Here is a 27,397-nt window from a genome sequence, read left to right on the forward strand (position 1 = left end):
AGCAGCGAGTCACTGAAGCGTACAAAGTGGTTTATTATTAGCTGTTGACAATGACGGGTGGGATCCCATCGGCATGCGCCCATTTGAAGTCGGCTGGTTGTGAAGAAGCTAACACCCCTCTGGCTTTTCAATCGGGTAGACTGGCCAGTGCTAGGGCAGGATGACTTGATAAGAGTTTTGACGTGTTGCACTCGCGTGCTCGACCGTACACTTTCGTGGTTTGGGAGGGAATCGGGGAGTGGTTGTTTTGCCCCCTCCTGCCATATCGACACGTTGAAAAGTTTCAGAAAGTTGCCGAAAGTTCTTGGAATACACGTGACCGTCTACTCAGCGACCATGGGACGCCTGAAAGTTTCAGAAAGGGTCGAAGAACGCGAAAACATGAGCTGATATATGTCGTTGTTGTACTTCAGCTCATCCAAAAAGTTTTCGAACTTGGTGAAGTTTTCTGAATGGAATCTTAGAAGATAGACTACGAGCCAGTCGCTTTGTGTTGCCCAGTGCATGTGTCGCATCAGCTGAAATGTGGATGAGAAGTTTCATTTAACGGATATACGACTGGATATAGTGTCAATAGACCTTGATCATGTCTGTGGGAGACACGTGTTCCGTGAGAGAGAGAATCAAGTGGTTGCGTAATCATATATCATTACATGTCAGACTGGACACGCGTTAAGTTGTATTTCAGTATAGCTTCTGTAGTATTACATCTCTTGATTTATACATCTTGACAGATGCATGGCGAACTGGGAACTACTATGGCAAGGAAGCGTTATGGAATTGTTAAGACCTATGCCACCTGTTTGCTCGTGGGATTCCTTGCGGGTATATTACTTTCAAATTATTGCAAAAATAAATTTTTCTCGCGATGTGGATTACCAGATATATGCTGCGAAGAGATTGGCCTCTCAACCAGCAATTCCCCAGATGACAATGCGGCCAAAACATCTGACGGGCAACAAAATGAAAACCCCACAAATAATTTTGTTTTCGTTGGAATCATGACAGCGAAAAAATTTATTGATTCAAGAGGGCTAGCTGCTCATCGAACTTGGGTTAATACCATTAATGGAGAGGTGAGATTCTTCTCAAGTGAAGGTTCCATATCCAAACATGGAGTACCTGTTGTTGCATTACCAAATGTCGATGATTCCTATCCACCCCAAAAGAAGTCCTTCATGATGTTAAAATATATGCATGATCATTTTCTTGATCAATATGAATGGTTTGTCAGGGCGGATGATGACGTTTTTGTCAAGGGGGACAAACTTGATAAATTTCTTCGATCGATAAATAGCTCCAAACCTCAATTCATTGGCCAAGCAGGTGTTGGAAAACCAGAAGAATTGGGTCTTCTTAGTTTGACCGCAACAGAAAATTTCTGTATGGGTGGACCTGGAATGATATTTAGTCGTGAAACTCTTCGTCGAATGGCTCCTTACGTGAGCAACTGTCTTCAGAATTTGTATACAACTCATGAAGATGTAGAAATTGGAAGATGTGTCAGAAAGTATGCTGGAATACAATGCACCTGGGCCTATGAGGTAAGATTTTACATGTTTGTTATATATTTTCTGAATATAGTACTTTAAGCTACTTTTTGCATTCAGTCACCACAGTTTGTAAATTTATTAGTACAAGTCTTACATTTAACAGTAGATGGATAATAGTTCACATTGCTACATTTCATTAAGTGGAATGACTCGGATATTTTGCATGAATATTAAACACAGATTTCATTTTAAGAACTGAAATCATAAAATCCTTTTGCAGACAATTTTGCTCTGTGGATAGTAGATAACCAACATATGTTGCTTTAAAAAATTGAGATCATACCTTGAATCAATACCTTTTTAGTATGAGAATATTTAAATGTACAGCAATATACATGCAATGCAATGCATTAAACTGTGAGCATTATGATCCTTGTTTACTATCAGCACAACCTTTCGATTGTAGTTTCAAGTATCAACTGATAAGGAAAATATGTATTATTTTTAACCTTGTCTTCCTCTTGTGATTGCTGACGAGCAAGCCATTCGCACCTTTGCAACAATTTACTGATGGAGAATTTTCTTTGTGGAATGTTGTATTGAAAATTCAGCCTTTTAAATTTGAAGCTGCATTTTCTCACAATATCAAAAGGAGATGTGTGTTCATGTATGCTTTGCCTAGTTATCAAGTGAGTTACCGCTGAGAAAATGTAGGCATCTCCCTTGTACACACGAAGTATCAATACTATTTACATTCGTTAAACATAAGTTTTGTATGCGTCAATTGCTTCCCATTATATGAGTTTGTGAGTTAGGTTAGGCTTCCTAGTTCTTTCATTCAGTTGAAGTGCCGAGTCTGGGTGTGTGCCCAATCATGTCAGTGTCAACACGGTTTCTTGCTTATCTGCCAGATTCATTTCCATAATGAGGATTGGGCTTGTTTCATACATAAACAACCACTGAGAAAGTATGATTGCCAAGGCACAGAGCTGGAAGGACATAAACTCAAGTCATACACTTCTGTCAGGCCGCAGCAAATAAATTATTCCGTTTTCAGCCCTCACTTTCACTGCCTCACAATCAAACACCCAGCCTTTATTGTCTCCAAGTAGATTCATTGACAGAATTTCAGATCTGTTCATGTTCTAAGACACTGAATGAATGTATTCCAAGATTTTATTCAAATATCGTAATGATGTAGAAAAATGTCACATCACATGGTAATCATTAGATGTCCTATTGCCTTGAGTCTCCTGTTTACATAACTGCCTACAAAGGAAAATCTGTTTTTTAAAAAAACTATTCAGGGCATCAGTTCAGGCGTGTAACTCATATGAAGCATGAATGTTTCGTGGGTAAGGGAGTATATCATCATGTGACAAAGGGGCACACAGCAATATTAAAAATTAAAATGCCACCTTGCACACATTTTAGGTGAGGTGAGGTGAGGTGAGGTGAAATTGGGTTTTATGTTGTGCTTCAGAATATTTTTCGCTCATATGACGACGTGCATGCATGTGTATGTGTATATGCGGCTGCTTGTACTAGCCCAGACTTAAGCTGGTTTTATAGTGCTAGCCCACTGAGATACCGTGAAGCATGAATACCCCACTCAGACACATTATACTGACTCCGAGCCGACCAGTCCTTGTTGTACCCATTAATGCCGAGCGTCAGGCAGGGACCAACAAGTACCATATTTTAATGTCTTTTGGTATGGCGCGGTCGGGGATCAAACCCGCGACCTTCCGCTCTCCGGGCGGACGCTCTAACCACTACACCACAGAGGCGGTCTGCACACATTTTAAGATATGGAAGGGAATTTTTTTTGTTACACCATGAACCTTATTTCTGTATAGAAGAAGTAGGGAATAATTGTGTTCACTGTCATTAACTGGCTCACATCCTTCCTTAGACATATGTGGGACAATGTTTCAAGTTTGAACCATTAGGTTTCTTTCCACCCAGGTGACTATGTACATTAGTAACATATTTGTTTTGCAATCTCAGCCCAGTCTTTTCTTGGTTGTGACAGCCTGGATGGGAGTTATGAATCCCACCAGTGGTTAACCAATGTAAAGGGTGTGCTTCATTTTGAGTTCTGGGAAATCAAACAGTGGCATTGATTTACTAGTGCAACTTTGAATTTGGTTAGTTGTTCAAATAATTCAATGTCGTCTTCAGGTGTTTTTTCTGTTTTCATGTTCTTTGAGGGAAACACAATTATTCAGATGAAATTGAAAAGGATATTGCCAGTGAAATAAAGCCATAGTTATCAAAGTTCAAATTTATGTAATAATTTGAATTTTCCACTGTGTGTAACAGATACTGAGATAGTCATGTTATTGAACACTGTATTGTCTGGTCAAAGAAATTTTCCTTGTAATTATTGACACAACACCCCATATGTTTGGGGACAAAGATATTTATGCTGTTCAGTTGTCTCTGAAGAAGTGGGTCTCCTAAATGAATGTTGTATTCTTATGCAGTACACGTTTTCAAGTCCTTGATGTTCTCTAGTGTCAGTCTCATATTATGGGTGTGTCTCATTTGTATTTCTCATCTTTCTTGTATATTCCACACAGGGTTTTACCTTGACCTGGTAAAGCTGTGGGTCAGTAAGACTCACGCTTACTAACTTCAATGGTCCTTTCAGGAAATATGAAGGGCCTGTAAGTAATGTAATATAGTTTATAAACAAATAGATTAATGAATTATTTTAATTATGGAAACTTTATTATTGTCACCATTTGGGATGATTATATTTTTCTGTATCCACTCCCTATTTTGGTACACCCTGGTTGCGCATCTCTGAGTCTTGTAATATTCGCCTATGTTATGGTGTATTGTTGTTGTAGCACATTGTAGTCTTATGAGGTAATACTAATTTGTTTGCCCAGTGTTTTATTTTTGTTCTTCCATGTTAAGGATTTGGTCTGATATCCTTCGTTATTTATTACGTCTACATACTGTTGGTCTCTGAAACATAGTCAATGAGCAGGTAATCTGTCTGTTTCTTTGCAGAGCAGTTTAAATAATTTGAGTGCAATCAACACTTCCCTTAAATAATCAGTGCACTTGCTTGTTCGTGGTTGAGAGATTAAGCAATCAATTATGCACAGTATGTTTTGTTGGAATGTTAATTTAGAAAGCCCGTGTTTGGTCAGTTTGGTCAGTGGTGAAGGGCTGTGACATATTTAAAATATGTGTCTTGCCTCATTCACCTGTCTTATTTGCTGTGACATATTTAAAATATAAATGTTTGACTGGTAGAGACATCATCTTGTCTGTATTTCTGTCTGCAATTTCTGTTGTTCTGTTCGTTTTATTTTGTTGATTAACACCATACTCAGCAATATCCCACATGGAGGACAGCAGTCTGTAAATAATCAAGTCTGCACCAGACAATCCAGTGATTGTTATCATGAACATTTGATTATGCAATTGGTGAAGTGAGGTGAGGTAAAAATTTAAGAGCTAGGGTGTCATAAGATTGAACTTCCACAGTAGCAGACCTGAATGGCCTCATAAACAGCAAGTGCCATAAACAAAATGTGATTGGTTTGCGAATTATTTATGTATCTTCAGTTTTGTTGGGAATATTTGTTTTATGATGGTGTAAACTGTACCAGTATTGTCAACTATGTCTATTTGAGTGATTAATTCCTGTGTAGTCACAGCACGTAGCTACTGAAATTGAAACAGCTTTTGGCCGCGAAGATAACACCTTTCACCTGCGGCTGGGGCCTCAATTAGCATTGTGTACCTCACACCCTCGGCTTATCAGCTGGGAGATTAACACAAGTCTGTAGCAACTATTTATCACTTTATACAGTTCCCGTTGAGTCTTAATGAACCCCCGAGGCTTGATACCTACACCTAATTAGCAGTGTTAATTAAACAACTATTATGTGAGTTGTAGATTAGGTTGGAACACCTGGTCATGAAGGGTTGTGTTGAAGCTGGATAGTCATCAACATTGACACTGATGCTGGGGTTATTTATTGTCAATGGGATAAGTGTCAATAAATGTTTATTTACATTTATATTTTTCTTTTTTGGGACTGGTCACAATGCTTGGTCTGGAGAAAATATTGTGATTGCTCTTGAGGGATTGTTCCCCAGAGGATATGGAGAGTATAATGGTTAATCCAGCTGCCATTCAAATATCTGTTGATTGCTTTCAAAAGTTATCTGAATATGACATGTTCATCACATTACCTCCCAACATAGATGGATACTGGAGGCATTGGTTTACTTCTAGTGTTGGAAAGGTTCACCAATGGTGAATTGGACATGAGTGAGTTAGTTTAAAGCCACACTCAGCAATATTCCAGCTATATACTGGTGGTCTGTAAATAATGCAGACAATCCAGTGATCAACAGCATGAGCATCGATTTACGCAATTGGGATACGATGACATGTATCAACCAAGTCACCGAGCCTGACCACCCGATCCCATTAGTCGCCTCCAAGTTACGACTAGCATGGGTTACTGAAGATCAATTCTAAGCGAGATCTACATGGGTCTGAATTGAACATGACTTTGTATGGTTTATTCTTCCTTCCTGCCTGGAGTTCTGGCATTACACTGTCTGTCTGTCTGTCTGCATGATGGGGAGGGGGTGGGGGACATACTGAGTTCCTGGCATGAGGGTACAGGAATCATACACTGTTCAGTTGCTGTGGAAGAAAGTTTGGAACATCACACATCAATAGCTGATAAGCATTCCAGCATGCATGTGTCTGTCTGCAATTACAGGGCAGTCAACTGTGAAATAACTGTCTTGGGCCCAGGGCCTGAAATAACTACCTTGATAACAGTATGATAATATAATAGAGTTAATTGCTTTGTGGGTCAGCACAGGTCACCTGAACATGCTGTCGTGGGGCTTGTAGTGGAGGTCTAATCATGATGTATTATTTGTTGTGGTTTTGTATCAAACACCAAATTTTCTGTAGGTCATCTCAGAGATATATGTGACTGCTCCCAGTATCTTAGACTTGCACAAGTCTCTAAGGGAATCATTAATAGTTTAAATGAGGCCTAAAAAAAATGTTGTGGTTTCGATTACCCGACCGACCTTTGAATTCTGGTGCCGACCCTAATTTAAGCGGAATGAATGAAATAAGCTTTCGGATACCTTTTTTTTTTGCCAGCACCGACAAATATCTGTCATTCTGATAGAGAAAGTCAATATGATGGCCACAAGCTTGATTGAATAAACAATTACACATTGATAAAAGTGTTATTAGTCTGTACTTTACTTCTAAAAAAAAAGTGTAAAAAAAAATAATTCCGACCTACCTACCCTAAATTTTAAAGAGGTGTAATCGGAACCACAACACTTTTTTTATTTGGCCTGATAATTTCTAAAAATATAAATGTTCCTTTGACAGACTGGTGTCCACTTATCTAGACTTGGCTCTCTGGAGTATTGAATTACTATACATCCATGGGCTCAGCATTCAGTACAGCCTTGGAGCAAGGCTACCAATGTCTACATTTGAACATTCCAGGGTTGTTTTGGTTGTTCATTGTCTTCAGAGTTCCCTTTTCTAGTCAGAAATTATATACATGTTGTCCCAAAATAACATTCAACCACCCAACCACCTCTTTCCAGGGATCTAGTTAGGATTGCTAAATAAGTGCAATTGTAATACAGTGAGTGAGTGAGTTTAGTTTTATGCCACACTCAGCAATATTCCAATTATATGGCGGCGGTCTGTAAATAATCGAGTCTGGACCAGACAATCCAGTGATCAACAGCATGTGCATCGATCTGCGTAATTGGGAACCGATGACATGTGTCAACCAAGTCAGCGAGCCTGACCACCCGATCCCGTTAGTCGCCTCTTACGACAAGCATGGATTACTGAAGATCAATATTCTAACCGGACCTTCACGAGTAAATTGTAATACAGATTGTGCAAAAAACAAATTGGTATTTTTGTGCTCTTTACTGTTCTTATGTCAAGTTTGGAAGAATTGATAAAATTTGAATTCAAATTGCATATATCAGATGAAATACTGCTGGCTTAGGCCGGACATCAGATGCTGAGCAGATCTTGATAAACCCATTGTAGTTCTTGGAAGAAGTTACTGAATGAGGATGACACACCAGCCTTTGTGTGAAATGCTACAGAGACCAGCCTAACAATGCTAGGATTTGAAATCCCATTCTCCTAATAGGCAGTATATTTTCTGTAAAGTAGACAGGGGTTGTGATAAAGCTTACACTACGGCATGCTGTTTCTTGCTTATTCCCCAGTGGCAGGTTAATCACCAGTGGAGCCATCCATTATATCTGCTGTGTTCAGGATGATAGCATTCTACAGTGTGAAGGATTATGGCAGTTTGATGCAATGATATTTGGTGATATTTTATGAGGAACACCTGTCAATTTCATGCCTGAAGGTAGACTAATGTTTAGTCCCTGAATATATATATAATATTGATAGTAACAAATAAACCTATTTAAATTGAAAAGGAGCCCCAGAAAGTTGGGAGAACCTGGGGACTTGCTTCATTTAGGGCTTTAGCATTGCAGGGTGGGCTAGGCAGTAGGGAAAATGATGTGGTTCAGGGACTGTGAGACAGACTAGCCTAAAGGATAAACTTGATGTTTAATCAATCTTTCATCTTTTGAAAAAGTGTCCCAAATATTTCTGGAGCTATGAAGAGGAGCACTTTAATCGTCATTGTTTTTTAACATTGTATGTAGGTTAGCTTGTATAAACCTTGTGTTCCTATTTTCAAATAGTCTTACTTTATTATGTGAGTCAGCCTGCATTATAATTATATTCTCCCTACATTTCTGACTGCACAGAGTGTGCACATAGTTGCACACAACACAATACAATGTAAACATATGTGATATATTGTACGCTGCATGAATCACTAAAACAGGTTAATCTAATGGCTCTGGTGGCTTTTGAAACATTGCATAACATTTGGTATAATAGTTACAAAAAGGCATACTGTAAATTTTCCTTTTTACCCATATGTATATAAAGTTTAGTTTATAAAGGTTTATCACCCAGGATTAACACCATCACAGGGATGATATTTGTATTAATCACTTTATTCAATTACTCCTCTCCATTTTCCCCTGAAAAGTCATTAAAGACATTTATGATCATTTTTGCAAATTAATGTTGCAATACTTTTGTTCTCAGTATACTTGTTGAGTTAACTTTTGTCATATCTTGTTGACGGGGCAGTGGGGTAGCCCTCTGGTTAAAGTGTCTGCTCATCACGCTCAGTACCCAGGTTCTATTCCCCACATGGGTACAACGTGTAAAGCCCATTTCTGGTGTCCCCCGACATGATTTTGTTGGAATTTTGCTAAAAGTGGCGTAAAACCATACTGACACACTCATAATCTTGCTGACTGTCGCCTGAAGCCTGAGATATGGTGTAACTCCTTCTAAGGTCCCCATAGTCTCTTGTATAGGGTCTGACTTTTGTAGCTGCTGATAGACATTATAGTTGTCGACTAGTAGTATATTTTGAAATTTCACCACCTATTTTTGTATATCTGGGATATAGTAGTTCTTTGGCATTTAGTTTGTTTCTTAAAAAATTATATACATGTAACTTTGATCATGTTACGATATGGGGGAAATATTTTTTCTTTCACTCACTCACTCACTTTTCTGTACAGAAGGAATTTTGTGTGTATATTGATACAAAGTTCTGTGTAAAATGCTTATCCTCCTCACCATATTTCACAGGGTGTACAGTTTAAATACTCAAAGGAACCACAGTTAATCCTACTGACTATTTGTCAACACCATATATTTTGTAAGTGGGTTCAACCAAAGTGGTAAAATTCTTCAAAACAGTTTTAACCTCACTCACTCACTCACTCACTCACTCACTCACTCACTCACTCACTCACTCACTCACTCACTCATATTATGAAAAACAAGATGTAATGGATGTTGAAGCCTTACAGGACCTACACAATTACATAAGCCTACTTGAAATTCATGTCAGCTCATGCATTGAATTATAACAACTCTAGATGTAAATATAAGTTTGAAGTAATTATACCCCTGCTACGAAGCAACGGGGTTATATAGCGTTCATTCTGTCCTTCATTCTGTCCGTCAGTCCGTCCTTCCTTCCCGAAAGTTTGTCCGGAGCATATCTCTTAAAGTTTACATGTTAGGTTCACCAAACTTCACACACATGTCAATCATTACCAACTGATGTGCCTTTTGCTATTTTAAAATTTTTTTTCAGAATTTTTTTTTTTTGCTGTTTCCATGGAAACACGACTTAGTGCCAAATGTGTTTGATGGTTTTGTCCAGAGCATATCTCTTAAAGTTTACATGCTAGGTTCACCAAACTTCACACACATGTTAATCATTACCAATTGATGTGCCTTTTGCTATTTTAATTTTTTTCAGAATTTGTTTTGTTGTTGTTTCCATGGAAACATGACCTGGTGCAAAATGTGTTTGATGGTTACCTGGCCACAGCATATCATCGAAACAATACATGCTAGGTTCACCAAACTTAATACACAAGTTAATCATGACCCACAGATATGCCATGTGCTAAAAGATAACAAATCTTCATCTACGTCCACTTCATTGTGTGCAACATGAGACAGTCAAGTTCAATTGTATGTCAGGTTTCCACGGAAAACACAAAAAAATAATGTTTCCATAAATTATTACTGTAATCAGTACATGGCAAAACTATTATCTAACATGTATATAAAGTTTAGTAGAGTCAAGGAAAAAGTCTTGTGAGCTGCTGATCCATGTCACATTATATATATCAATAGCAATCATTTCCATGTCCCAAAGTGGGAAGAGGGGGTATGTGAGTTGTGCTCACTTCTACACTTGTTTCTGTTGATATCAGTTGATATTCCAATGTTAATTATGTTGTTTATTTAAAAAATCAACAAGAAAACGTCCGGTACAGTGGAAAAATTGTCAGGTCAAGTGATTTTACATGTGCCACTGTACCATGTTGTGCCTGGAGAGGAGAAGCATACATGACTAAGCATGACCACAGGCTTGATAACAACATAGGATCGCACCTGGGTAGTCTGCTACTACCAGTAGTTGTGAGGGAGATAGTAGTGAGGGACCTGCATGTACATAGTTTGACTGACTCATTAAGTTTTTTTCCTTTCGATCTGTGATCTTCACGGTTAGAAGTGCATTCCAGCAACCCATGCCTGTCGTAAAAGGTGACTAACAGGATCGGGTGGTCAGGCTCCCTTACATTGTGTCTCAGTTGTTGTCTCGGTGGGTATATAAAGATGGAATCATTCAAGCATAATTTGAAATACTCCTTGCATGCTTGGAAGCACAGTTAATACATGAAGCGGCAAGATATGCCTGTATTTAGACGTCACAACTCAATGCACTGCAGTACAAACTGTTATTCAGTAATGACACTGTAATGCAAGCATTCCCTTCCACCTGAAGTAATTTTACATCATCGTCCTTGATAGGTTGTCTAGGTACATTGAGATGTAGTGGTAAAGGGACACAGTATGAACGGTAGTGACCCCATGTACTCTAGCTGGGGTAGCCTAGCGGACCAAGCAGTGAAAAATGATCACCCACTTTTAGTTCCAAGTATGGCTGTATGTGAAGCCTATTCTTGCTCCTAAAAGTTCAGGATGGGTGCGGAACTATTGTTCTTGATTGAGTAAGTGAGCGAGTGAGTGATTCAGTGAAATCAATCGAGTGAGTGAGTGATCACGCTATCAGGGATTAAGTTGCTATTCATGGCATCCAGAGACTATAGAATGTTCAACCTTCACATCTCTCATACATGTAACATTTATGTTTTGTAAAATCATGGACTATAATAATAATAACACAGTTTGGTGATACATGGCCCTGTGCACAGTGTGTGCCACAAACCAGGGGAAGTTAAGAACGTTGGTCACAGTTGGTAGTTGAATGAGGGTGACCCATTTGGCAGCTCCACTGAGTTTCTGGGTTTGCCCAACACTGAAGCACAGAGTTCATGTTGTGTCTCTTTGGCATGCGACTTGTTTGAAGTTTGCTTCTGTTCACCCAGGTGTAAGAATGGATACCCTGTTAAATGAGATGGTAATATAACTGTAATATAACCTCTCACACCTGACATGGCAGCTTGGGTTGGATTCTCTCAGGGAGCTGAAAATGAAAAACGTGTGCACACTGATCTAATGTCCTGAATAACAGTGTTAATGTTTTCAGTGTACACACTGCATATGGAGGCTAGAACATTATGATGACGCGCATTATTATAACTTGCTTATTGCCCAGCACAGAACACATGAATACTGTAGCATTTGTCTAATTATCGTGCAGGATAAAATAGTTTATATTTCAATCTTACTGAGCAGTTAAGGCCTTTGTGTTAAAGGGAGCAGTGTTACCCAGTCACCCAGTGGTTACAGCGTTTGCTTGTCATGCCGAAGGCATGGGTTCGATTCCTCACATGGGTACAATTTCGCTGTCGTCATATTGCGGGAATATTGCTAAAAGCGACGTAAAACTAAACTCACTCAGCTTTATGTTAAATGCACTGGGTTCCAGATTAAGAGTAGCATTTTGAATCACATGGGGAAAAGGAGAATCTGTCAGATGTGAAATTGTGTTGCAAGTCAGTTACCAAGTTGTATGATCTAAATGATTATCACTGACACCAGGTATAACCTTGTACAGTGGGGTAGCCTAGTGGTTAAAGCGTTTGTTCATCATGCTGAAGGCCCGGTTTGATTCCCCTCATTGGCACAATGTGTGAATCCCATTTCTGGTGTCTCCGCTGCGACAGTATTGGAACATTGCTAGACTAACGCTTAGTCTCTGAATATATATAATTTTGATAGTAACAAACAAGCCCATATAAATTGAAAAGGAACCCAGGGAGACCAAAGATTCAGAACCTGAGAAAATATAGACTTGCTTCATTTAGGGATTTAGCACTGTAGGTAGGGCTTGGTAGTAGGGAAAATAATGTGGTTCAGGGACTGTGAGACAGATTAGAACATTGCTGAAAGAGGCGTAAAACCCAACTCACTCATTCACCAGGTAGCCTGTAATTCATTGTACTGTGCAAGTGTTTACATGTACTAACGAAGCATGATGTGACAAGAGTATGCTGACTGTGACTGGTCCCACAACTGTTGCATCCGATGAGGTTGCTGCTGCTGCAGCAGTGACAGCACATGTTGATCATGGTGTAGAGGCTTATCTTGTTGATGCATATTTCTCTGACATGTTTAGGTTCAGGGAGTGAACTGGGATTGGAGGATTTAGACTGGAAAATTACACAGACTGTGCGATTCAATAAAAGAGGAAATATTATTCATGTGTAAGTAATTAAATATTGAGTGGAGTGTTATTTGAGCTGCCATAAACTGGTGTTGTTACTCAGTCACCAGCAATACATCAGTGTCAGTGTAGGGGATAATGTGTCACATGATAACTGTTTTTATACCCTGTTATGTGTTTGATGTGTCTGATTGGTGACTGGGTACATGAAGCAAGAAAACTGAGTAATTAGGTCAGGATGAAGCCATAGGATATGTACGGTAAAGTTAGGTGACAGTCTGGATATGTAGTGCTTTATGCTGATGCAAAGAAAAATCTCATGACTTCGAAAAGATTCCTTAGTGAGGTTTACAAAAAATGTCCAAGGTTTGAATTTTTTTCAAAGCTCCACTGGACACAGGTCCAGTAAACTTTCAAAATCCACTTGATCAAATATTAATTTCACTTGACCAATTAACAATTTAGTTTCTTTTGCAAATAATTTTTATCAATTATAAACAACATAACAGCTAATAAATCTAAACATTGCAAATGGCAGTTGAAGAAATACAATGCAGGTTTTTCTAAGAATACGCTAGGAAAATAAAACACAGACATTAGTTGGTAGCAATTGCATATATCCAAACATTTCTGTAGTTTGGCACCACTGTACAACGGTAAATTTTAATGTGGATATTTACCGTATTCGACCGACCAGAGAATTCCACTCGACCCGGGCGTCGGGCAATGGTATTTTTCAACCCCTGATGTCAGGAAGCGCAATATTAATTATGTTTTGATTTTGATTTCCAAAGTATTCTAGTCTAAAATTGCTTATTCATGACCAGTGACAATAATGATGGGTTCAAGTTTTCTGATTTGCAACATCATATCTTTTGTGCAATTTCAGCAATCTCGCAACTTCATTATTTAGATGCCTTGATCTATGTACATGAATTCTTTATATGGCTAAAACAGTAAAACTGAGGAAAATATTTTTGGAGTTATTAAAAAAAATCTAGAAGTGATTAAAGTTAAATGAGACATGGGTTAGACAGGAACATGGAAGTCTGAATTTTTTGGTAAGTTGAAAATATTTCCTACCTGAACTACAGAAGATCTTAATGATTTTCACATTTTACAAGAAACAGAACAATGACTGTTGGTTTTTAGGATTACCATATGTTTATGTCATTAAAATCCAAATAAGAAACCTGAAACAAAGTTTCCCAAGTGATATCTTCAAAGTGAACTTTTCCAGGCCGTTAAGTTTGTTTCAGGGTTTGGCACATAGTTTTGTGGAGAATTTTGATAAAACATGACATGTGACATGCATGGGAAATTAAACACCAGCAATGATGTTTAATATCTGTCACTTGTCGGGCAGTGCACTCAGCTTGAACCAGGCTACCGTTTCAACTGGAACCCAGTTCCCACCCAAGCAATAGGCCAGTGGTCTCATTCTCACAGTGGCAATGGCAGCTTTCTGCATGATGGTAAACATGTAAAGGAAAAATCTGTGTTTTTTGCCAAAAATGCAGTTAATTGAAGCATCCAGTGAGACTTTAGAGCATTGTACTAGTTTTGATGATTGTTGGGACAGACATGTTTTATGCAGAGGTGTTGAAGGATTTGTGACAAATGATAGATAGACAAGTGATGGCAGCAGATTGAAAAGAAACACCAACCAACCAACACATTGACTTTGGAAAGATTTAGTTCAAATATACACACATTTGTTATCAAGGCATATGTATGAGGACCCAGTTTTATAGTGATCAGGGGCAGTGGGTAACCTAGTTGATAAAGCGTTCGCTCGCCATGCCGAACACCCGGGTTTGAGTCCCCACATAGGTACATTGTGTGAAGCCCATTTCTGGTGACCCCTGCCATGAAATTGCTGGAATATTGCTAAAACGGCATAAAACTAAACTCACTCACTTCATAATAATCTCATATACTACAACACAGATTTATGACTAGCCTTTCACCAGGGCAGTGTTGAACAGTAGGTCCATGAATATATTGCAATTCTATCCTTACAATGGGCAAGTCTAGATGAGTTAACAGTATGCCACCCTTTATTAGGACAAATGTTTCATATTACTAATACAATCCAGAAATTACAATTTTAATTTCATTGCTTCATAAATGTCAAAATGTAAAATGAAGGTTAATTTTGAAACAGTTACCACTTTGTAATGCGAATTTTTGAGCATGCAATTTTTTATGCCATGCTGAGACCCAAGTTATTGCTGAAAATGGTGATTGTGGATGCAGTGTCAAGGACCGGATGCTGAACCCAAGTTATTGCTGAAAATGGTGGTTCTGTTTGTACAGCGATGTCATGTACAGCGATTTGCTTCAAGCTCTGACATGAATCTGAGTATTGAAGACATCACGTATCTCTCTGTTTCCATTCAGAGATGTTGATGTAGATGCTCTACCCAAGTAGACTTTACGTCCTGATGGCCTTTGTAAGTGCAGTGAATCTATACAAATGAATACCTGATGTATTAACGTGTTTGTGATGAGTTAAGGCATTCTACACAAAGAAGCTCTTCAAGATAGTGTGTGTGACTATTGTGGTCCTGGTTACTTCCCCATCACACCTCTAGTAACATGTCAGTGTACTGGACAAAGGCAGTTTCATCATGTTCATGTCATCCAGTGTATTGTCCAGTGACTTGTGGTCATCCAGTGTATTGTCCAGTGACTTGTGGTCATCCAGTGTATTGTCCAGTGACTTGTGGTCATCCAGTGTATTGTCCAGTGACTTGTGGTCATCCAGTGTATTGTCCAGTGACTTGTGGTCATCCAGTGTATTGTCCAGCGACTTGTGGTCATCCAGTGTATTGTCCAGTGAATTGTGGTCATCCAGTGTATTGTCCAGTGACTTGTGGTCATCCAGTGTATTGTCCAGTGACTTGTGGTCATCCAGTGTATTGTCCAGTGACTTGTGGTCATCCAGTGTATTGTCATCCAGTGTTGTCCAGTCAATTGTGGTCATCCAGTGTATTGTCCAGTGAATTGTGGTCATCCAGTGTATTGTCCAGTGACTTGTGGTCATCCAGTGTATTGTCCAGTGACTTGTGGTCATCCAGTGTATTGTCCAGTGAATTGTGGTCATCCAGTGTATTGTCCAGTGACTTGTGGTCATCCAGTGTATTGTCCAGTAACTTGTGGTCATCCAGTGTATTGTCCAGTAAATTGTGGTCATCCAGTGTGTTGTCACAGTGTATTGTCCAGTAACTTGTGGTCATCCAGTGTATTGTCCAGTGACTTGTGGTAAAAAATTGACATTTCCAGTCTATTGTCTTTCTTGTGTCTATAGTTGTCCAATGGTTACGGAGGAATCGTGGGTCTAGTAAAAAGTAATTATTGTGGATTTAACATGTTAGTTTCTGTTGGTGGATAAATATATGTACCCTGCACCCATTCCTTCCATATGATGTCACTAGCTCAAACTCGCACATAACCTACTCACATAGTTTCTCTCACTCATGAGCTTTAAATATTCAGCCCATCAAAATGAAAATTTTGCGCAGAAATACATGTGAAATAATAATCTTGTGCAAGTTGGCCCTTGATATCTGTAGGAGTTGACAACAACCCATTAGATTGTCAGAAGACATGTTTTATTCAGTTGGAAATGTTAGAATAGATGGAAGTACTAATACTAGTACTTATTACTAGTATGATTACTAGCAGTACCCGGATATACTTGAGACATACACAACAGGATGATTTGACTACTTATGTTGTCTCCTTGTGTCAGTAATGAATCAACAATGTAACTTCTTTGACAGGCATTTAGAAGGGCAGTATAACAGTATATGGATGAACAACTTCTTTATTACACTAGAGGCGACATTGTAGGTTCTAACACCGTTATCAAAGAAAGGATTAGGGCCTTACATGTTTTTTGCCAGTGTTTTTGCTCTGCTGACAATTAAAATTATCTGAGAGATATTTATATGACACAAGCTGCAAAAACAATAAATTATCAATATAAGTTAGAATTTATATTTATCACACTCTAACCACCCAAGCCAGGTCAACATTTTATTTTTTGATCACCTGATCCAAGTCAAACCTTAATATGATTGAAAATCCTGTACTTCTTGGGACCAACTGAACTAACTTATGTAACATGGTAGAGCACAGAGAGAGTCTGGCTTGAACACATTAAAAGTTAACTCCCATCATTATCGCACAGTCAGCTTGATAGTCACAGTAACTGTCCAGTTCAAACAGTTGACATGTGATATAATGCTTGCATTCTGCCAGGAAAATAGCATAGTTGTGAAGTGAACGTGTGCAGGAAATACTTTCTTGCTATCTCAGTTACAGGCAATACTTGCTGAGGAAAGGCACATGCTAATATGTCTCTGTCCCTTCCCCCTGCTCCACTCACCCCCGAGATCCACAAGTGAATTGTGTTCTAACTGTGGGAAAAGATTCATATGTCCATGTGTCAACAGATCCCATTCTACACCCATTACTTCAATAACAGTGTCACCATTGAAGTTGTTATGTGTGGTAAATATAAGGTGGGCTAACTGTACGTCAGGGGGTTCAATGAGTTGACACCTGATGCTAATTATTAAAGACTTTGTTTATTGTGGATATTGTTTGTTTGAATTGCCTCCTTTGTATCATTGGATTGTCTGTCTGGTTCAGATTTGATTGAGTGAGTGAGTTTAATTTTACACTGCTTTTGGCCATATTCCTGCAATATCATGGCAGGTGACACCAGAAATTGGATTCACAAATTGTACCCATGTGGGGAATCGAACACGTGTGACGAGCATACGCTTTAACCACTAGGCTACCCAACTTCACAGTCCTCACTTGAATATTTAAAGAACCCTGTCATAGCTAGAATATTTCTGGGTGTAGTGTTAACCAACAAAGAAAACAAAATGGGGAAAAAATCCTGAAAGGGTGGCAAAAACATTCACTGGCAGATACTAACTCTCTTTTACTTTATCATGTGTTTATGGACACGACATGTAATTGTCTGACCCACTTTGTGTAGGTAATCATTGATATCTAATGTAGAGAAAATTGTATGAGTTTATCATACATTTCAGTTTGGATTTGAAATGAAATGTTTGAGTGTTTGAATTGGCTGTTTGTTCAGTTAGTTTGACAATACACTGGTGGTACAGTCTGTATAAGTGTGGGGGATGTCCATTCTCTGAAACTAGGTTGCATGGGTTTGTAGTGTAATTCTAAGGAAGAAGAGATGAAGCGATAGATTTCAGAAAAAACTAGCTCAGCAGGATATCTAGGACATGCTCTGTTTACTGTGTTAAATGGAACAATATGATAACACCAGTGCTGACTTGGCGAGGTGAAGTTTGGTGCATCTTCACACATGCTGAAGACGTCAGTAACCTTTTTGTATATAGGAGGTGAAAACTAAGCTGAAGTTATTCCAGGAACATGAAGGATTATTTGTCTTGTTGATAACTGTGTGTCAGATATCCCCTCGCAGGCTCTTGACATTGCCCCATGGTGAGAGGGGCACAGCTTCCCAACACGACCATGTGATCCGCTGCATTCAGGCCAGGGGAAATATTCAAGGGGAAAATTTGTTTCATCAGAGTGTTCTGAACATATGATTTCCAGAAGACTGCTGTTGTTGATATCTAGGTCGGATATGTTATCACATTTACGTTTATTAGATGTTGAATTGTTGTGGAGTTGAGTTCATGATCGCTTTTAGCTTAAGCAGCAACATTTGAATTTTGCTGTTTTGAATGAGTTGTTTTCTCACAAGATTGTGTTGCTTCTTGTAACGGTGTTTCTGACGCTGTTGAGAAGTCTCAATGTGCCATGATAAGTCCCACTTTTTGGTTAGTCAGGTCTCAGCTTCGGTCTACTTTGTCAGCAAGCATCACAGACACATAATATCTGGTTGACAGAGATCTTTACAAAATGGTGTGAGGAATTTTGGTGAACTCCATAGCTGCCCTGTACAGGAAACCGATATTGTTAGCAATAATATTTGCATTCTAGTTTGTTGTCAGGGGTTCATTTGAAATGCATAATATTTGATGGACTAATTTGAGGAAAATAACAAATATATCAGCTATAATGTCCTGTTGAATTCAGAGAATGAATGTCTGAGTTTCAGACATCAAGAACTAAAATCTATTTGAAAATATTTGAGTGTGGTTAATGATCACTGATGTTTTTTCAGATGTTATACAATGATGGAGACAATACTCATTCAATAATATAATTTATTGGTATAGAGAAACACATAGCATGTATTTAGTTCCGGTATTATCGGTATATTGGTTTATTGAGGTTCATTCTATCCAGGGTGGGGTAGCCCAGTGGTTAAAGCATTTGCTCGTCACGCCGAAGACCTGGGTTCAATTCCACTCATGGGTACAATGTGTGAATCCAATTTCCGGTTTTCCCTGTCGTGATATTGCTGGAATATTGCTAAAAGCAGCGTAAAACCATACTCACTCACTCTCACTCATTTTTTCCACGACACATATCAAAATATTATTTTTAAATGCTTGGTATATCAGGTTGTTTCAAACAGCAATATTTATTGTGTGTTTAATATTAAAATATTGCCAAACATTCTTAAATTTTTTCCGTAATTCCACAGTCCAAGTCTGTCAACAACATCCAAGTCTCAAAGATGTAACATGGTTGGTCGTGATCCTCAGCTTCTTTTTGTTCTATTTATGAGCTTCAATTCGTGCAATGCTTCTGTCTGCTTCTGTATTGAAAATTTGGAATTGCACACTTGTCGGGATATATATCACCACTGCGTATTGCGATATATTGTAAGAGTAACAAAACTGATTCTTGAATAAATAATGGTTTATTGAGTATATCCTGTGAATGTATTTGTACCAAGTGAGCTACAGGAGTGTCAAGTGATTTCAAAACACAGAATGCATATATCTAGTGAATCAGTTTTCTTATTATCAAACACTTCTATGGGAGAGTGGTGGTGATCTACAAAGAAATTAATCCTTCGGAGTATACAGAAATACTGACCCAAAGGTATTCAGTCCAGTTATCATGGTTATGTTATTTGAGAAATTTTGGTGTGGATAGATGTATCTTCAAATATTCAAACTGCACAGAATATGATAAAATATTTTAACTGACCTGAGTACGTCTGATTGTCTAGAACATGGACTTAAGTTGTTTTTGAGTTAGCAAACACTAATGTGTGCTTTCATATATCAGTGGTCATCTTAATGTGCATCCTCAATCATTTCTTTCTGGATCATGTCCTCATTCTGTCTTTCTCCAGCTCAGATCATGGGGACTTGTCTTCTCTAGCTCAGATCATGGGGACTTGTCTTTTCCAGCTCAGATCATGGGGACTTGTCTGTTCCAGCTCAGATCATGGGGACTTGTTTCCTCCAGCTCAGATCATGGGGACTTGTCTCCTCCAGCTCAGATCATGGGGACTTGTCTTCTCCAGCTCAGATCATGGGGACTTGTCTTCTCCAGCTCAGATCATGGGGACTTGTCTTCTCCAGCTCAGATCATGGGGACTTGTCTTCTCCAGCTCAGATCATGGGGACTTGTCTTCTTCTCCAGCTCAGATCATGGGGACTTGTCTTCTCCAGCTCAGATCATGGAGACTTGTCTTCTCCAGCTCAGATCATGGGGACTTGTCTCCTCCAGTTCAGATCATGGGGACTTGTCTCTTCCAGCTCAGATCATGGGGACTTGTCTCTTCCAGCTCAGATCATGGGGACTTGATTCCTCCAGCTCAGATCATGGAGACTTGTCTCCAGCTCAGATCATAGGGACTTGATTCCTCCAGCTCAGATCATGGGGACTTGTCTCCTCCAGCTCAGATCATGGGGACTTGTCTCTTCCAGCTCAGATCATGGGGACTTGTCTCCTCCAGCTCAGATCATGGGGACTTGTCTCTTCCAACTCAGATCATGGGGACTTGTTTCCTCCAGCTCAGATCATGGGGACTTGTCTTCTCCAGCTCAGATCATGGAGACTTGTCTTCTCCAGCTCAGATCATGGGGACTTGTCTCCTCCAGTTCAGATCATGGGGACTTGTCTCTTCCAGCTCAGATCATGGGGACTTGTCTCTTCCAGCTCAGATCATGGGGACTTGTCTCCTCCAGCTCAGATCATGGGGACTTGTCTCTTCCAGCTCAGATCATGGGGACTTGATTCCTCCAGCTCAGATCATGGAGACTTGTCTCCAGCTCAGATCATGGGGACTTGATTCCTCCAGCTCAGATCATGGGGACTTGTCTCCTCCAGCTCAGATCATGGGGACTTGTCTCTTCCAGCTCAGATCATGGGGACTTGTCTCCTCCAGCTCAGATCATGGGGACTTGTCTCTTCCAACTCAGATCATGGGGACTTGTTTCCTCCAGCTCAGATCATGGGGACTTGTCTCTTCCAACTCAGATCATGGGGATTTGTCTCTTCCAGCTCAGATCATGGGGTTCTTGTCTCCTCCAGCTCGGATCATGGGGACTTGTCTCCTCCAGCTCAGATCATGGGGACTTGTTTCCTCCAGCTCAGATTATGGGTTCTTGTCTCTTCCAGCTCATATCGTGGAGACTTGTCTCTTCCAGCTCAGATCATGGGGACTTGTCTCTTCCAGCTCAGATCATGGGGACTTGTTTCCTCCAGCTCAGATCATGGAGACTTGTCTCTTCCAGCTCAGATCATGGGGACTTGTCTCTTCCAGCTCAGATCATGGAGACTTGTCTCTTCCAGCTCGGATCATGGGGACTTGTCTCCTCCAGCTCGGATCATGGGGACTTGTCTCCTCTGATGTATCTTGCTGAGATTATTATGGCTCCACCATGTATGAATGAAGAAAGTCAAAAGGCTCTGATATGACTCCCTTTAGAAGTGAGGACACAAATTGCTTGTGCAGACATTGTCTGATATGCCGCTCATTAAAGCTGGTGTTCCATTTTCTGTTTTCTCAAGATTTGTTAAGGATCAGAAATGCTGAAAAACAATGTCTGGCTGAAAGAAAATAACAGACAGAAAAATTATTTTTGAAATGTATCATGCGAACTTGTCACAGAAGACTTTTGATGTGGGGCTTTTAGAAGACAATCTGGCTTGATTTATTTGCTAATGTGTGTGACGGCATGTTTCCAGACTGCACACATGGACTTGGGTTTCAGGGGAAAAACACACTGATGTAATCAACAACAGCCCCATGTGAAGCACTTACACACAAAACTTCTGACATTTGGTAAACGCTTTATTCAATCACCAAACTGTTCATTTTTCTACTGGATTTGTCACGCTGCAGATCAGGTTACTGAAATGAAAGGGTTGGGAGGACAAGGGCAGCTATTTCCTCGCCCACCCTGAACTTAATGACAGTTGTCTAGCCAACAGCAGCTGCAGCTAGTGGGTCAGACTGTCTATAGGGGGACGGGGTAGGTTTATCTATAGATGTACTCAACGTTGCTTCACACACCTTAACCCCAACATTGACCATAGTGGAGCTTGTTGAAAGCTCAATAGAAATATTGCTATGCATGTTGGGGACCCTCTGCGTCACGACCACACCTTCTCGCACATGATACATAAAGAGCAATGGTTACATCTACAGTCCGTTTGGGTTCAAATGAGAACGATGAATGATTAAGTAACCTGAAATAGGGATAAGTGCACAAAACATAAATAAGACACATTGTCCAGAAACCTCTGTACTGATTATCAGTGGTCGAATGGTTACATCATGACTCATGGTTAACATGGTAACACCTAGACTCACCTGACACATAGAGCGACAGGTGGTTGACGAGGTAACACCTAGACTCATCTGATACAAAGTGACAGGTGGTTGACATGGTAACACCTAGACTCAGCTGATACATAGAGCGACAGTTGGTTGACGAGGTAACACCTAGACTCACCTGATACATAGTGACAGGTGGTTGACATGGTAACACCTATATGCACCTGATACATAGTGACAGGTGGTTGACATGGTAACACCTAGACGCACCTGATACAAAGTGACAGGTGGTTGACATGGTAACACCTAGACTGGCCTGATACAAAGCGACAGGTGGTTGACATGGTAACACCTAGACTCACTGATACATAGTGGCAGGTGGTTGACATGGTAACACCTAGACTCACCTGATGCAAAGTGACAGGTGGTTGACATGGTAACACCTAGACTCAACTGATACAAAGTGACAGGTGGTTGACATGGTAACACCTAGAGTCACCTGATACATAGTGACAGGTGGTTGACATGGTAACACCTAGACTCACCTGATACATAGTGACAGGTGGTTGACATGGTAACACCTAGAGTCACCTGATACATAGTGACAGGTGGTTGACATGGTAACACCTAGACTCACCTGATACAGAGTGGCAACTATCAGTAGAACTGTCATTGTACAACTATTTTCAGTGCACACACTGGTGATCTGTTCTTTGCCAGAGGTGGTACATGTACCATCCAGCTCATCAGTTCATTGTCTGAGGTTCTACGACATTCCCAGGAACATATGTTAGTGTTATTGACATTATCAAATATATCCAGTATCAATAGTCTCCACCACATATGTCTATTTGAATCAGTAAATAGCTGTGAAAGAAGTCATTTCATTTTCAAGAACTGTTTCTGAGCACTTACTGATAATGGTCCGAAGATCCTATTCAGGTAACCAATGACAACCCAAGTTAAGGAGAGCAGTGATTTGTTTGGGGTGTTAATGTCATTAAGTTTACAGCATTGTTAATAGAAAACGTGTGTATTGATAAGTAATATCTCTACTTCCCGTGAACCTCCAGTCACGAAATGATGCCTCACCTTTAGCTTCCCCATTGGAGTGATCACCACTTTGACCGAGTTTGCAGGCAGTGCCAAAGTTTTTATCTGGGTCAGGCAGCAAGGGAAGATTAAGCCATCACAACCTCACAGTACCAGATAAGTGTTGCCCATGTTGTGAGAGGGGCTCCTGAATGAACTGTTTGTTTCCTGAATCATTTCACAGGCAGAGCCTTTCATGTTCCACTACATATGTTAGTGGTTGTTTCTGGCTAACCACATTGATGACACTGGGGCAGCTTCCGAATTAGATGGATGAGGACACTGCACATGAAGAGTCACTTTAGAGAGGATATATTACAGGCCTACCAAAGAAAACTTTCCCACTGTGCAGAAAAACGCAGAAAAGCGCACATTAATCGTGGAAATAGCAACATAAACACATTACCTCGCTACTGAAACAGTAAAAACTGCAACGAAAAACTATGAAACTGCAACATTTTCATAGCTTTCATAGTAATCAGCGAACTTTGACCTCTACTGCGCATGTGCATTATAATCCGGGCTTCTTTCCAATTTCCGAGCAACCGTGAATCATACCAGCGTAAAAAAGTATTAAATATGTGAAATAATGCGGCTGTCAGTTGTTTCATACGAATGGAAAGTAAACTATACAAGTGTGCACACAAGTATCATGATGATAAATGACAAATAACACAACAGAAATACTTAAAAAGAAATGTAACTTTTGTCCAAGCTGGAAAATGTCAACATGCGGTCGAGACTTCCTCTTCCATGTGCGCATGCGCAAAATCGAAGTTGCGGGCTCCTCGTTTTATGATGCAGTGTTAGCGATTTAAAGTTGCCGTTTTCACTGTTTCAGTAGCGAGGTATTATGTTTATGTTGCTATTTCCACGATTAATGTGGGCTTTTCTGCGTTTTTCTGCACAGTGGGAAAGTTTTCTTTGGTAGGCCTGTATTAATTCTATCATGTTATGTACCATTATTGTGTCTGTACCTGATTACATTATCACTTTGGAAGGCTGGCTTCATCTTTTGAAGTGACAGAAGAAAAAACAATGATGGTATTTGATGCTACTTTTCTCCACCCGTCATTTCATGAAATCATCATGATTAGAAAAAGAGTTGATCTTGAGAATCAAAATGGTCTGTCTAGGAGCACTTGCTGTTTGTTTTCAATAGCCTATGCAGTTGATTTTATTGATAAAACTATATTATTCCTTTTTGTCTGTCAATGTTGTACCTATCAATAGAATATATTTAGGGGCCCTCAATTAGTGTTGGGATTTGGTTAAAATCTCATAATAGATGATTGGTCCATTACAACCGATCAATCATCGAAAATAATTGGTTAGCGTCATTTATCAAATGGTCCTGTTATCTTTGTTAATGCACACACACAAAATATAGAAAAAGCATGTAATTTGTGTTTTTTGCAAATTGCACAAAATCTATTTGCCAATTTCGCATATTTAAAGGATGATTAGTATGTTAGGAACACAGATTTCCTGGATTCTTTAAGATATATTCAGTCATGACTTGGAACAAGCTTCTAGTGCTTATGAAATGTAAATTTAATGACACAGACAAAATCAACCTTGTGAAAAATATTGTTGATGCTAACAAGTGTTCCAAGACTGGTTTTCATTCGATTGTGAGAAAACATGTTTGATTGCTTGGTCGTTTAGTAACTGTGACCAATCTTTGATTATTTCAATTTATCGGACCACCACTACCCTCAATACAAGTGTTTTGTGGGTTGTAACTATATGGTTTCAAAACCTCCCCAGCCATCAGGGTAGTCTTTAGAGAGCTGTGACGGTTAGCACTGGACTTATTACGATTGACTTTTTCCATTTTCACACCTCACAGTAATATGGCCTTCTGAATTCGGGGTTCCTTAGAACTGAACAAGTCTGTTTCTTATCGTGGCTGCCCGCCTCTATCAATAGGCTGTCCATCTCTCCCCACACAGTCAACACCCAGACATTGACAACATGGTGGCTATACACAGACACTCTCACCTCGCTGGGGCCTGTGTGTATAAAGTAACAACATTAGGTAGGTAGCATACAACAAGCCTGTGTGTCAAGACAATACCAGATTGATGGACACATGGATACATCTTGTACAGCCTGTGTGTCAAGTCACAATACCAGATAGATGGACACAGTGGATGGGGCACACATCATGGACACAGTGGATGGGGCACATCTTGTACTGCAGCCTGTGTGTCAAGTCAATATACCAGATAGTACATGGACACAGTGGATGGGGCACATCTTGTACTGCAGCCTGTCACAATACAGATTGATGGACACAGTGGATGGGGCACATCTTGTACTGTACATGGACACAGTGGATGGGGCACATCTTGTACTGCAGCCTGTGTGTCAAGTCACAATACCAGATTGATGGACACAGTGGATGGGGCACAACTTGGACTGCAGCCTGTGTCTCAAGACACAATACCAGATAGGTGGACAGCAGGTTGCATACATGCACTCTCTAATGTTACATAACTGATTCCTATATCACTGCATGGAGCTTTGCATCAGCTGCTTATAATGATGTGTGTTGCTAATCCCATTTTGACAACATGAACTTTGCTTATAGTACATAATTACTAATTTTTCCAGACAAAATTATTATTCTTTTGAAAACAGTGATTTACAACACCAGAGTTTTTAGACATATTTCTTATCACTTGTGAAAAGACAATCAGTGATTTGAAAATGCTTTCCATTGTTTGAAGACAAAATGTTTTTCATAATAAGCAAAATCTCCTCACCCTCCAAAAATATCTCATTACTTTTGGACCAGATTTGTCTTCTCAGGTACAAATATTCAGGATAATGCTTGCATCATTGTGTTGAAAATGGATGAAGTCTTTGCTTCTGAAATAATATCAAGTTTGTCCTAATTTTAATGAAAAGAAGTCTGTTAAATGTTAAAACTCCAAGATCATTTCCTTCCAGATTGCCTTTTGTGCCCTTATATTCAGAAATGTTACAAGATCCGCAATGGTAATGAAAATGGATTTTCCAATGTGCATCAACCAAACACCAAGTCCTCAATGAAAACAATGCTTTCCAATACTGCATATTTCACATTTTACAGGTGAAAGCACTGCCTGTTCAAAAACTCCACACAGAAAACATTACCAGAATTTTGAAGGAAAGAAGCGAAATTCTGGCAATGTTAGCCTCAGCTCCATGTGCCGGTGTTCCCTTGCCACCAAATATTGTCCAAATTGCTGCTTTTATCCTGACCAAGTTTATGTAACTTGGAGACAAACCACCCTCTCTGTCAGGTGGAAAGTATTGGAGGGAATAGGACAGCATGTAAACCAAACCTTGAGCAAACCAGTGTCCCAGTGTGTCCCAGTGTGTCCCAGTGTGTCCCAGTCTCACTGGGAGCATGTACAGCTCATCAAGTCTCCAGTCCCAGTCAAGGCTCAACTCTCCATAGTGCAACATTCATAGAACACAGGTGTGCATGTGGAAGCAACATTCATAGAACACAGGTGTGCATGTGGAAACAACATTCATAGAACACAGGTGTGCATGTGGAAGCAACATTCATAGAACACAGGTGTGCATGTGGAAACAACATTCATAGAACACAGGTGTGCATGTGGAAGCAACATTCATAGAACACAGGTGTGCATGTGGAAGCAACATTCATAGAACACAGGGGTGCAAGTGGAAGCAAGCAATTCTGTGCTTGCATAAACACAGAATTTTATATCACATACTTGCAACATAAACAAGCTTCTTAACAGCTGACAGAAATTCTACACCAGCTAAATCACTGT

General features: G+C 39.7%; 1 protein-coding gene across 1 annotated transcript in view; it reads left to right on the forward strand.

Annotated features, from left to right (window-relative positions):
• LOC124263383 (chondroitin sulfate synthase 1-like) overlaps positions 1-27,397 on the forward strand; it is a 76,264-nt gene continuing 48,867 nt past the window's right edge. Inside the window, exon 1 of the mRNA XM_046698001.1 lies at positions 1-1,544. Within this exon, the coding sequence (XP_046553957.1) occupies positions 735-1,544 (810 nt within the window). The 5' untranslated portion in view covers positions 1-734. The remainder of the gene's footprint in view (positions 1,545-27,397) is intronic.

Source organism: Haliotis rubra, unplaced genomic scaffold, assembly GCF_003918875.1.
Source record: "Haliotis rubra isolate DU_JTF1 unplaced genomic scaffold, ASM391887v1 Scf120, whole genome shotgun sequence".
In the NCBI taxonomy this organism is placed as follows: Eukaryota; Metazoa; Mollusca; class Gastropoda; order Lepetellida; family Haliotidae; genus Haliotis; species Haliotis rubra.